Source organism: Cicer arietinum, chromosome 3 (genome assembly GCF_000331145.2).
Source record: "Cicer arietinum cultivar CDC Frontier isolate Library 1 chromosome 3, Cicar.CDCFrontier_v2.0, whole genome shotgun sequence".
In the NCBI taxonomy this organism is placed as follows: domain Eukaryota; kingdom Viridiplantae; phylum Streptophyta; class Magnoliopsida; order Fabales; family Fabaceae; genus Cicer; species Cicer arietinum.
In genome coordinates this window covers 2,021,180-2,033,247 of record NC_021162.2, presented here as the reverse complement: position 1 = coordinate 2,033,247, position 12,068 = coordinate 2,021,180, and the positions used below count along the sequence as shown (strand labels likewise).

Sequence of the window (12,068 nt, the reverse complement as noted above, 5' to 3'; positions counted from 1 at the left end):
AACAGTTTTGGCATATATGTGAATTAATCTTAAACATATATGTTTATCTTAAGATATTATAATATATACATTAGAACAAAAATTGCGCATGAAATAATTATTTGGCATAATTCAAATGATGTTAGCTTTCAGGGCCTACCACTTTGTAGACATACATGTTTTTGAATGATAGACATTTATAGATATGCAACTTAATAAATACTATAAGAGTTTGAGTAAAAAAATATATATAAAATATAAATTAGTTTTATACTGATGTTTAATAAAATTAAAATGTATAATAATATTTTTTTAAAATTATTAAATAAATTTACACAATAAGATAATAAATTTTCATTGAATAATAATATAAAATTATTTTATATTATTAATAGATGATAGTCACTAAATTAGAAGATATATCTAAAAATAGTAACTCATATATAGATTAAATGTAGTAATACACTAAATATAAATTAATCTAGAAATTTTCTGGTATTTTTAACTTTATAGATAAAAATTAATTAAAAAAAAAGTTTTTGTAAACATAAATGTGTAAATAATATAAAACCAAATGAATTTGATTAATGTTTATTTAGAAAGATTGAAGGTTATAAAAGATGAAAAGCAGAAAACTGTGAAAAAGGATGCTCTTAATTTTTTTCTCTCTTATGTTTTATTAAGTCTTTAATCTTTTTTAGTTACATGAGATAAAAAAAAAATTGTGGATATCAATCAATTTATCAAATAATACAACACATGATTTTCATTTAATGATTGATTTTTTAATAAAAAAAAAAATATTATCTTCTTCAAGAATGAAAAAAACAAAGTCAAACAAATTAAGAGAAAAGCAGCAAAAAAGCAAAAGCAAATGGCTGTCCTTTTCTCTCTCTTGCCCGTACTGCCCGTTTTCTTTCTTTCACATTTGAAGCCTGCCCGTCCTGCCCGTTGTTGAAAATAAACTCTCCTTTCACATGCAAATGCAATCTCTCTTCCAACCATACACCCCCTTTGGACTCAACTGAGTTAATCTTTGTTTTAATCATTAGTTTTGTTTACTTCTTTTGATCCTTTTGTTTTAACCATGATGTTCTTGTTCTTTCAGTTCCATAAATAATTTTCATGAATTTCACACCCTTCAATTATTTGATTTGAGTTTACTTGAATTGGGTGTTTTTAATTTTTGTCTTTTTTCATAACCCTTGTCTAAAGTTTGAAACTTTGTGGTGAAATTTTGAGTATGTCAATTTTTCTATAAGAGTTTTTGTGGAAGATGGGGTTTAGGAATAATGCAATTCAAGCTGGAAGTTTGGATTTTGGGAAGTCAAAGGGAAAAATGAAGAAAGATGATGATGAGAAGGAAATTGGGTGTTGTGTTAAATTTAGTTGCTTTGGAAAGTGCTTACCTTCAAGATCAAAGGTTGATACTTCCATAAGTGGTACTACAAGTGCTCATAGTGGTAATTTTTCTTTCCTTTTATACCCTATTTCCTTAGTTTCTGGAAATAATTTCTGATTCACATTACTGTTAGGTAGAATTAGAAAGATTTGTTTTTTAATCTTCACTCTTAGAGTCTTAGGTTTTGTTCTGTCCATCTATTGTTTTTTTATCTCTGAGCTGCTAATTTTAGTTTCTGGCCATATCTAGATAAATAGCTTAATATAAGTGTTTATGTGTAAGCTATTTCTATAACAGAAGGTATAATAAAGTAGTCAACTTGTTATCATATAAGCTATAAGATTTTTTCAGCAGTTATCATGGAGAGTATGAAAAAAAAGATAAAAACAGCTTATGGACATGTTATAAGCTGCTTCCATAAACTCTCCTAAACAGTTTCACAAGTGCTTATGCTAATAAATATGCTCAAATAAGTCAATCCAAGCATGCCTTTAAGAAACAATATAGGTTCTGAGTTAACTGAAGTGATGCAAATTCAAGGTCATGTTTGCAAATAATTAAGTTCCAAAACTATGTTCTGTTGTGCATTACCTTCTGCCAGCTGCATAATAATCTCTTTATAAGTATTAGCAGTAGAACTGTCTTCATTTGATCTTACCTAAAAGGTAGAGGAGAAAGAGTATTTTTGTTGATTTCATCATAAGGAAAATGAACTTATTTATGATTCAAAACTAGTGTTGACATTTATAGGTCATTGTGTAATGATATAAAATAATGAAACTTTAACGTTTTTCTTTTTTTCTTGATCTTCTATGGATAAATTCTTTAGCATTACTCTACTTAGTTGTACGTAGTTACTGTACAATCTTGCTGATAAATAATGAAGTTGCACCAAGTGTAGAATAGAATGTCAGGTTATGTAGCACCTACACTTTAGATTAAAGGTGTGTTTGATGTGTGATGTTTGGCAGTGACATGACACTTGTCATTGTACACAATCACTTCTATGTGTCAATAATGTATCAAGTGTCTGTGTTGTTTGTGCTTCATAGATGTCAGGATTATATGATGTTAGTGTGTTTTTTTAATTCTTTAGTCGTGAATTTAATTGATAAGAATTAGTATATTTTCTTTTACTAGTGGAAAAAACATCTGCATATGAGAAAAGAAAAAAGGAAAAAAGTGCTCCTCCAGGATCATCTACAACTAGTAATGCAGAAAGTATACCTTCCACTCCAAAGTTCAGTGAGGAATTGAAGGTTTCTTCTCATTTGAGAAAATTCACATTCAATGAGCTAAAGTTGGCAACTAGGAATTTCAGACCGGAGAGTCTTCTTGGCGAGGGAGGATTCGGTTGCGTCTTCAAGGGTTGGATCGAGGAGAACGGAACTGCACCTGTGAAACCAGGTACTGGACTTACCGTCGCAGTAAAGACCCTCAATCATGACGGACTTCAGGGTCACAAAGAGTGGCTTGTACGAAACTTATTTCTCGACTTTTTTTTCCCTTCGATGAATTTCTTTTATAATCCGTTTTCGTTAACATTCGAAGTTTTTATTTGTTTCCCTTTCCAGGCTGAGTTAGACATTCTTGGTGATATTGTCCACTCGAATCTCGTTAAATTGATCGGTTTCTGTATTGAAGATGACCAAAGATTATTGGTTTATCAGTTTATGCCCCGTGGAAGTTTGGAGAACCACCTCTTCAGAAGTACGATATGAACTTTTTTGTTTCTATTTGCATGCCTTCACTACCGCTTTTTTGTGTATGCAGTCCCTTGTCATTGCTGCACATTTAAAGATTTTTGACACACATTAAGGACCTGTTTAGATTGATTTATTTGAGTTTATCTACTGCATAAGAACTTATAAGACGGTTTGGGAGAATTTATGGAAATAACTTAAGAGATGTACATAAGTTGTTTTCAGCTTATTTCCATAACTCTCTAGAATAGCTTATGAAAAAAATTTGACTTTATTTTCTCTTTTGTTATAGAAATAGCGTATACATAAGCCCTTATATGATAAGCGATTATGATGTAAGTGTTTAATTAAGTTGTTTGTCCAAACAGAACCTAAATCATATTTTTATCACACTGCACTTAAAGTTTAGTTTAAAAAGAGTTTGATTATTGCTGTAGCTACAACTTTGCTAAATACAAACATTAAATTTGCATTTCCTATTCAATGTTCTACCATAATTTTGATACAGTATTTAATTCAGATCTAACTCTTATCAAGTTCCTAGGATTTTATATGTCAATAAAACAAAAACTAAAATTAACTGAATCTCTTCCTAAATTGTATCTTATTTCTGCTTTGCACTATGTTTTTAGAAAATTCATATGCATAAGGAAATTTATTGTTTTCTGGTAACAACCATGAATTATGCAGAAGGGTCCTTGCCTCTTCCTTGGTCTATCAGAATGAAAATCGCTCTTGGAGCCGCAAAAGGTCTTCATTTTCTTCATGAAGAAGCTCAAAGGCCTATAATCTATCGCGATTTCAAGACATCCAATATTCTATTAGATGCAGTACGTTAGTTCGTTGGAAAAAGGTTTTTAATTATTTTCTATTCTTCTTCCAATTTCAAAACATAAAACCGAAATTTGTTTTTAGGAATACAATGCAAAGCTCTCTGATTTTGGACTTGCCAAAGATGGTCCTCAAGGGGAAAAGACACACATATCAACAAGAGTTATGGGAACATATGGTTATGCCGCTCCTGAGTATGTTATGACCGGTTAGTTTCCTTTTCTAAATTTCTGTTTCATAAATTTTAAACTATATAACTTGATTGAGGCACTAGGTCGATGAAGCATTGAAGCTAACATGAAGATACTGGTAATAATTTGAGAAAATGAATTAATTGAAAGTAATTACATGTGTGTCGTGTCGGTGTTCAACACCGACATGTGTCGGACATTGAACACGCGTTTAATCAGAAGTGTTGGTGCTACAGAACTCTAGATTGCTAATTGATTCTTTTGTTGCATTAATATTAATTTTAACCTAAATTTCTGCTTGTTATAAGTTTTATGACCTGTAATAAATTTCTCCCTTTTATTCGGTAGTATAAATTTAAGATTTTGTATGCATGATGAATTGACATAATAAATGGTAAATATTTGTAAATTGTTTTATACATTTTTTTCCTTTCATGTTAGATTGTTTTTGTTTACTACTTTGTGAACCCTCAGTTGTAGTAGTTAGAAGAACTTTTCCTTGTAAGACAAATCTAAACATTCAAATGATCATGTTACCAATAAATATATTGTCACTTTGTTTCCTAATTTTCAAAGATTTGTAAATTGTTTTAATTGTCTTATACAAATCTTCGAAAATATAAAATAAAGTGAAAGCAATATGACATTATTGTAATTATTAGTTAAAACATAACATATTTTTCAAACAAAAAGGGCCCTTATATTGACTTTTTAGATACAAAATCATTCTATAACTTTGTTGCATCATTGCACCACACGCTTGCAGTTTTCATTTTGACCTAAGCTGATTATTCTAATTAGGTCATTTGACATCAAAAAGCGACGTCTATAGTTTTGGAGTTGTGCTACTTGAAATGCTCACTGGTCGGCGAGCTGTTGATAAGAATAGACCAAACGGAGAACACAACCTTGTGGAATGGGCAAGACCTGTACTTGGAGACCGAAGATTGTTATTCCAAATAATTGATCCTCGTCTTGAAGGTCACTTCTCGATCAAAGGGGCACAAAAATCTGCCCAACTAGCCGCTCAGTGTCTTAGCCGTGATCCAAAAGTTAGACCTATGATGAGTCAAGTTGTTCAAGCTCTAAAGCCTTTGCAAAACCTCAAGGATATGGCTATCGCATCTTATCATTTTCAAGTTGTTCGAGTAGATCGTACGATGTCCATGCCGAATTCTAAAAACAGTATGCAAAAACAGTTAACTTCTTTATCAAGAAAGGGTCAACCCGTAAGGATCTTGTCGAGTCCAAATGGTCAACATGGTTCTCCGTATCGTCATTACACCAAGTCACCAAAACCTAATGGATAAGAATCGTGATTCGCTCGTTAATTTGATTCTCTGTTCATTCGGCTCCCTCAACCTAAGCAATTAGCTCAACAGAAACTGTTGTGTTTTGACAATTTGCCTTTCTAAAACATTAGAAATCACTAAGTTATATGTTGTCAATGTGAATTTGTTATACACTTTCCACCTTTTCATAGGGTTTCTTCCTTTCATAATGTATTTTTTTTTTTTTGTAAAGAAAACAAATGGTGGTGTTAGTTCATGCTGTTATTCATAGATATTTACATACTCATTGGTCAATGTACTCATCAGTAAATACTTATATTATTAATGTAATCAAATGTCATACTTGTAAGAGAAACATGCTATAGAGCTAGCTTTGAAGGACTTCTAAATTTCTGGATTTAATTTTTAGTTATCCTTTTCCTTAGGTTATTATTACTAATGTGTTGGATTAGTTGCTTGTTCATTATGGATTATCAATATCTGTGTATTGTAATCATGATTCTATTCATTAAAATTTTGCATGCAAAGGTGTTGGGATATTGAGGCTCCCAAGTTGAGTGACATAAAGTTTTAGGTCCAACTTTTTTCACCCCCAAAAGTACTTTGGATGTACACATTCAGGACAAAAAAGACACACACAATCTATGTAGTTTGAGTGTGTATTGTCAGTCACAGATTTTTCTCCATTTGAAAGTGTATTTTTCCTACAATACACACTCGGACTAAACAATGATGGAAAAAACCTGTATAATCTGAGTGTGTATTGGTTGTTTTTCACAAAATTTGGGCCATACAATTTCTATGCGGTGTTGGCTAGCTTGTAAGGGTATTTCTTCTCTTATCCCTTCGTGAGCTCAAATACATCTTTGAATTGATCAATTTGGATAAAATTTGAGGCTTTTGAGAAGACTTGGGGTTGTCAATGTGCTTTCTATATGGAGTTAAATAAGTTGTGAGCTTCTTCTCTCCTCCATGTTTACTCAAAAGTCCTAAATTTTTACACTCAAAAGTCCTAAATTTTTACACGATTGAATTAACCAATCAAGACATATATTTGAGAACATAAGGGGTGAGAGAAGAAAGTGTCAAATAAATTTGCAACATAATAAATGGTTTTTTTAGAGGGACACTCCAGATGATTAACTTATCTACATGCTAGTAAGACATGTATTAAATATTGCAAGTTTGAGGGTATGATTATTAAGAATTCTTACAATAATCATATAATTTTTTAAGCAATAGCTTTTCATATAATTGAAATTTGCTTTCCATTACCAAAGTCTGTTTGATGGTCCATTATTTGGTAACAAAGATGTAGAATGCTGATCAATGTAATTCAACCAAAAAGCTGAATGACCTAGCTAATATTGAAGATTAAGTTGATCAAGTCGCTGAATACAGAATGTTTGTTTGACTATATTGTATGTTGTAACCAATACTCAACTATGTTTTGAAGACGTTGAGCATGTAGCTATAGGGTAACTTTTTATTTTTACAGTAGAAAGTTTACGAGTTAGGTAACTTAGGTTTTAAAGACTAGTCAGGATTGAGGCATACTTCAAACGCTTGCAGCAGAAGTTAAAACTACACCCTTGTGGAGCATGAACCAACTTCTTACAAACAGAAAATACAGATTCGGCTAGAGCAACCAAAGCTGCACCCCATAACTAGTTGCTACCAAAACCGTTATTCATCACCAGATGACACTATCACAACTGCACCACCAACCAAACCACCATTAAAGCTCCTCTGAGCCGCCACATGGTCTATCATCACCATAGACACCACTCTCCAACCATAGACTCTATTATTTGAATTATTACAAGGGCTAATCAAGAATGCCTTTTCGTTTTACAAGTTTAAAATGACTATCAAAACTTCTATAGTCGGTGCTTTAAAAAAAGTTCTTGGAAGTTGTTTGCCAAAATAAAATAAATCTTAAAATGTTGGAATAGGGGATGAGAATTTAAAATTCCAATATAAGAAAGCATTCAAATACACATTGCATAACATTTCCAAAAATAGTTTAAAACATACCAAAAATAAACGCCTTCCACGTTCAACGTTGCAAACGAGAATCGAGATATTAAAACATTAATCAAACCACAATATATATGCAAATAAATTCCGCAAAAAATTACGATAATATATGAATCCAAAAAATGCCATCAAAACTCAAGAGTACCAATTCTCAGTTCAATAAAAGAGGCGTGCTGAGCTTGTGGCTAGCTTGTAAACATTCGAAAGTAACATTTGGTTCATAAAAAACCTATTTATTTTCTACAATGTTGAATTGGTCAACTGCAAAGAAAACAACCATGAACACTTCTTACCCAAGAAGAGAACCAACATCAATCCCACAAACTATATGGTTTTCCTAAACCCTACCTCAATTTCTTGCCAGGATGGATCAAAATTATCAGGGTTTGAGAGCCAAACTCAATCCAACCTTAGCACTCTTTTCAATGGCCTTGGTGTCTACCTCACCGGAAATGGTAAAGAGTGATTTGGGACGCCACTCGTGCTGGATAAGAGCACTTGCCTTGCCAGCGTTGGTCACGCGAGCCTTCACTGTGGTCAATGAATCCAATGCATGCTGGGTGCCAAGTGTGAAGGTGTTCTCTTTGGTTGAGAATCTATGATTCACATCAACACCAAAAGCAGTGTTGGTCAAGGGGTTAACAAGATGATAGAATGAAGCATTCAGCGCATCACCTTTGTTGTTCCTACACACAAGAAAGAATCACATTATAAAGCATATAAACACACTATCATCCAATACAAAAACAACAGAAATAGCTCAAAGACTGTACACAAGTAAACAGGTATATTTCAGGGGAACGGTGGAATATAGCAAAAGCAAAAACAGAAAAAACTAAGAACTTAAGAGTCCATTTTGTCAGTATTTTTTAGAAGAAAAAAATCCACTTTTGTATTAAAAAATAACCACTTTTAGGAATTTTCATTCGTTTGTCACAGATTATTAAAAAAATAAAAAACCGAAAAAAAATCTAAACTATTTCAAATGAGAAGCTATTGTGAGTGAGTAGCTTCTCTTAAAAGTCGTTTTCAATAGATGATTTAAAAAATATGATTTTCGTCTATAGTAATCAAACACAATAATATCTACTTTTCTTTATAATCTCTAAAATAAAATCTCTAAATTATTGAATACCAAAGATTACTTTCATAATCTATGACAAATGTACCCTAAATGTGTCAATAGATTAATTAGGAAACTCCATAACTCCCACACGTAATGGCTAACATTCATGTTGAAGTGAAATAAATGCAGATAGTAAACTGGAAATACTCCAGAATAGAGAAGCAACAGTTACTCACAGAGTCAATGAGGCAATCAAGTCATCTTTGGCGTAGCTCAGTCCAGCATTAGATTTTGTCAACTCCCCAAGTTTGGTATCAAAAGAAAGATCAGCACCAATAGCAAGAACATTAGTTCCAACAACACTAGATAAGTTAACAATTGGGTTTGCTTTCAACCCAAAGCTGCCGCTCAATCCAGCATAGTCGTGCAAGTATTGTAGTTCCACCTGTTCCATAAAACAGAGTACACAATTTACTGCCACAAAGGAATAAGATGCAAGAGCTCTGCTATCTAGACAATTTTAATTAGCTTTCTTCCTCAAACTATGTAATTTTCACTGTTTAGAACTAGATTTTCTTTAATTTTTGAAAGCTTGTTTATGTGAAATGGTTGAAATCTTACCTTCCCAGAAGTCTGATCAGGGACTTTGAAGCTTAAAATAGCCTTCACACCAGGAGCAGGTTCGTTGACAGTGATAGTTGTGAAAAGCTGGAATGTACAAGCAATTATCAACTTCAGTGAAATGATCATAGTAATACGGAGGTCATAATAGGTCCAAGTATCTTCAGATAAAATTAAATTTAACTACCAAGAGTAAAAGAATTTTGTCTGGTTTTACATGTAAAGAAAAAACAGGTCTAGACAAAAGAAACAAAGTTAATTCATCAAACAACAGCAACCATCATATTCCACTCTGTATTGCGGGCACATGATATGCAGAAGCAAAGGAGTATCGCATATATTTTAGTAACTACAGAATTTCAACAGTAAAATAAGCACATATTTCGGATCATTAGCTGGCTGCCGTATTCAAAGAAACTAACCAATATTCAAACAAACTCTTACAAATGAAAGGAATAAGGTCGTTTGTAGACAAAAAGACACTGAAAGAAAGATAAAGTATTTCAACCTCAGACTACACATAATTAAAAGAGGCCCAAACATTTATGATCATGGCCAGATATTTTTAACATATCTATATTATAATTCTGATATATACACTTAACCAATTCATAAATTTGTTTTGAAGCTTTCAATGTAAAAATAATTAATCTGAGACAAACAGTAACAAATAGATAATTGCAAATTAAATAGTACTTTCATTAAACCTTGCATACATAGGATGATACATAGGATGATATATATATATATGGTAAGAAAAGCTTGACTAGGCTTACCTAAAAATGTACAGTTAAAAGGTGATCTCCATAAAACAATTCAATGTATTCAATGTCGGACATAATAATTCTACATGCTATCCTAAAATATAATAAACCAAGAAACAGACTCTTGTGGAGACACCTTCCAAGAGTGGTAAAACAAAAAAAAATAATTGGTTTGATAGTTCTGTAGAGGCATGCAAATCAGAAACAAGTATAGATCTCAATTGCTGCCAACAGCAGAGAATAATAAAGGAATGCAAAACTCACGTTAGATTCTGTATCAACTTTGATATCAGTGGTGACGTTTTTGTTCTTCAACTGGGTATTAACATCAGCCAGAAACAGTTCACCTTTCTTTGTACCTGATGAAGTGATAGCCTATAGCACAAGACAAAAAAATGTGTGTTAAGACATAAATTGCTAAACATTGGCTTTAAATCATGTAACTGCACCCGATACTTTACATAAACATCTGTTATGTGATTCCTTTTTGCTATGAACATGTTACAACATTAGTACTAAATATAAAAAAAATTATTTCGTGATGTTAAAAAACAAGGGAATAAATAGTATCCAAAGTAGACTGTGGCAGAACATAGGGAAAAGCAGCCATACTAAAATGTTATGACCACAGAGTGAATCCGAAAGCAGCTGCTATAATAAAGATAGCCGCGGTTGTAATGGAAAAACTATAAAATCTGATAAAAATACATAAATAATCATCTCTAGATTTAAAGCCTTAAACAACCAACAATGGACAATAAACAGAGTTCTAGCTCAAAATTTATGAAGCATATCAGTTAAATATGTCAGCGTGATATAAAAGTTAAACTACAAATAATAAATGTGTGTGTAGCAAAACTAAACACGGAAAACTATTCAATAAAAAGGACGGTGATGTATTGAAAGGGACAAGAATACTCCATGTTAACATTAAAATTAATAATAAATCAGAAAAGTCTATTTCTAAAATCTAAAAATGGTTAAAACATAAATCAAGTTTAGTTGATACACTGCGTTATAAAATAACATAACTCAATTTCCACTTGTAGGTCATTCCCACCATGCAAAACTAAAACAACATTTAGAGAAAAGGAAGCTATATAAAACTACAATCCCTTCAGAAAATGACTAAAAAACAAAAAATGCAAGTGAAAAACTAAAAAGCTATGACTCTAACACTTGGGTAAAAATTTGAGAAAATTAATTAATTAAATGTAATCAAATTTTTGTGTCGAAGTCGACACATCTTTGATGAGAGGTGTCAGTGCTACATAGATAAAAAGTAAAAACCCACAGCGGAACACCAAAGCATCACAAACATAAGCCATTTTTTCATTTCTAAATAACATAAAAATGCTTAATTAGATCCTTTTAAAAAAACCATAAGCCACTGTAGAAGCAAACAAATCTTCCAACTAAACCATCCCATTTTCTTCAACCAGCTCCTTGATTTTACCAACATCGTCATCGTCGTCACTATTAATTATTACTATTCATACAAATAACATAGAACACCAAATAACAAACAGAATAGTGAAAAATGAATTTGTTTAAAAAAATTCCACTCACAACTCCAGTTGGTGAGTAAGTGGTGATGCTGAATTTCTGATCACTGTGATAGTCCTTGAACAACAGATCTACAAAAATCCATCACAAATTTCATCAATTAAACATAGATACAAAAAAAAAACCTAAAGAAATGGAATCAGAATTTCGACAACACAAAGTTCGGTCTAGAGAGAGAGAGAGAGTACCTCTGGCTTTCTTGCCGATGTCGGTGTAGAGACCTGGACCCTTAGCCATGGCTTGTTTCGGTGGAAATGAAGGATCGAGAAAAGAGGTGAAGAAGCTGAGACTGTGTGATGCGAATGAATGAATGAATGAAATCAAAACTAAGCTTTTTCCCCAAATAAATATATAACCCCAAACCCTAATTCTACCCTTTCTTTATGGACAAGATTTTTTTTTTAGAAAATTTATGGACAGGATTTTATTAATGTTATTTGTTATTTAATATTTATTGAAATAAAATTTTTAAGAATTGAAATATTTTTTTATGGATAATATTTTATATTATTTATTTATTAAAAGATATTTATTATTATTCATCAAATAGATTATTTTAGAATTTAATTCATATATATAGTGTAAATTTTTTCTACTCGTGCATCTAGTCAAG

At 31.8% G+C, this 12,068-nt stretch overlaps 2 protein-coding genes across 3 annotated transcripts; one reads left to right on the top strand and one right to left on the bottom strand.

Annotated features, from left to right (window-relative positions):
- Positions 1–1,085: 1,085 nt before the first annotated feature.
- LOC101491808 (serine/threonine-protein kinase PBL34-like) lies at positions 1,086–5,822 on the top strand. 2 transcript variants are annotated; one of them, XM_004489107.4, is made up of 6 exons: positions 1,086–1,442; positions 2,522–2,856; positions 2,956–3,091; positions 3,775–3,914; positions 4,000–4,123; positions 4,908–5,822. In XM_004489107.4, exons 1-6 carry the CDS (start codon positions 1,256–1,258, stop codon positions 5,414–5,416), a joined length of 1,431 nt encoding a protein of 476 aa, XP_004489164.1. In that variant the 5' UTR covers positions 1,086–1,255; the 3' UTR covers positions 5,417–5,822. The 2 variants fall into 2 exon arrangements, with proteins under 2 accessions (XP_004489164.1, XP_004489165.1); XM_004489108.4 differs by having other exon boundaries at positions 1,117–1,442; positions 3,778–3,914.
- A 1,701-nt stretch (positions 5,823–7,523) lies between these two features.
- Positions 7,524–11,851, bottom strand: LOC101492376 (outer plastidial membrane protein porin). The gene is made up of 6 exons (XM_004489109.4): positions 11,644–11,851; positions 11,459–11,526; positions 10,154–10,264; positions 9,126–9,212; positions 8,741–8,949; positions 7,524–8,124 (listed from the first exon to the last, which is right to left on the bottom strand). The coding sequence occupies exons 1-6, from the start codon at positions 11,690–11,692 to the stop codon at positions 7,818–7,820; spliced, it is 831 nt and encodes a 276-aa protein (XP_004489166.1). The 5' UTR covers positions 11,693–11,851; the 3' UTR covers positions 7,524–7,817.
- Positions 11,852–12,068: the final 217 nt, after the last annotated feature.

Excerpts from the sequence above, each read along its gene's own strand:
- LOC101491808 (XM_004489107.4), top strand. The coding sequence starts at position 1,256 with ATGGGGTTTAGGAATAATGCAATTCAAGCTGGAAGTTTGGATTTTGGG. Across the intron at positions 1,443-2,521 it reads TACTACAAGTGCTCATAGTG|TGGAAAAAACATCTGCATAT; the intron begins GTAATTTTTCTT and ends TTCTTTTACTAG. Across the intron at positions 3,092-3,774 it reads GGAGAACCACCTCTTCAGAA|AAGGGTCCTTGCCTCTTCCT; the intron begins GTACGATATGAA and ends TGAATTATGCAG.
- LOC101492376 (XM_004489109.4), bottom strand. The coding sequence starts at position 11,692 with ATGGCTAAGGGTCCAGGTCTCTACACCGACATCGGCAAGAAAGCCAGA. Across the intron at positions 11,527-11,643 it reads CATCGGCAAGAAAGCCAGAG|ATCTGTTGTTCAAGGACTAT; the intron begins GTACTCTCTCTC and ends GGATTTTTGTAG. Across the intron at positions 8,125-8,740 it reads TTGATTGCCTCATTGACTCT|GAACAACAAAGGTGATGCGC; the intron begins GTGAGTAACTGT and ends TCTTGTGTGTAG.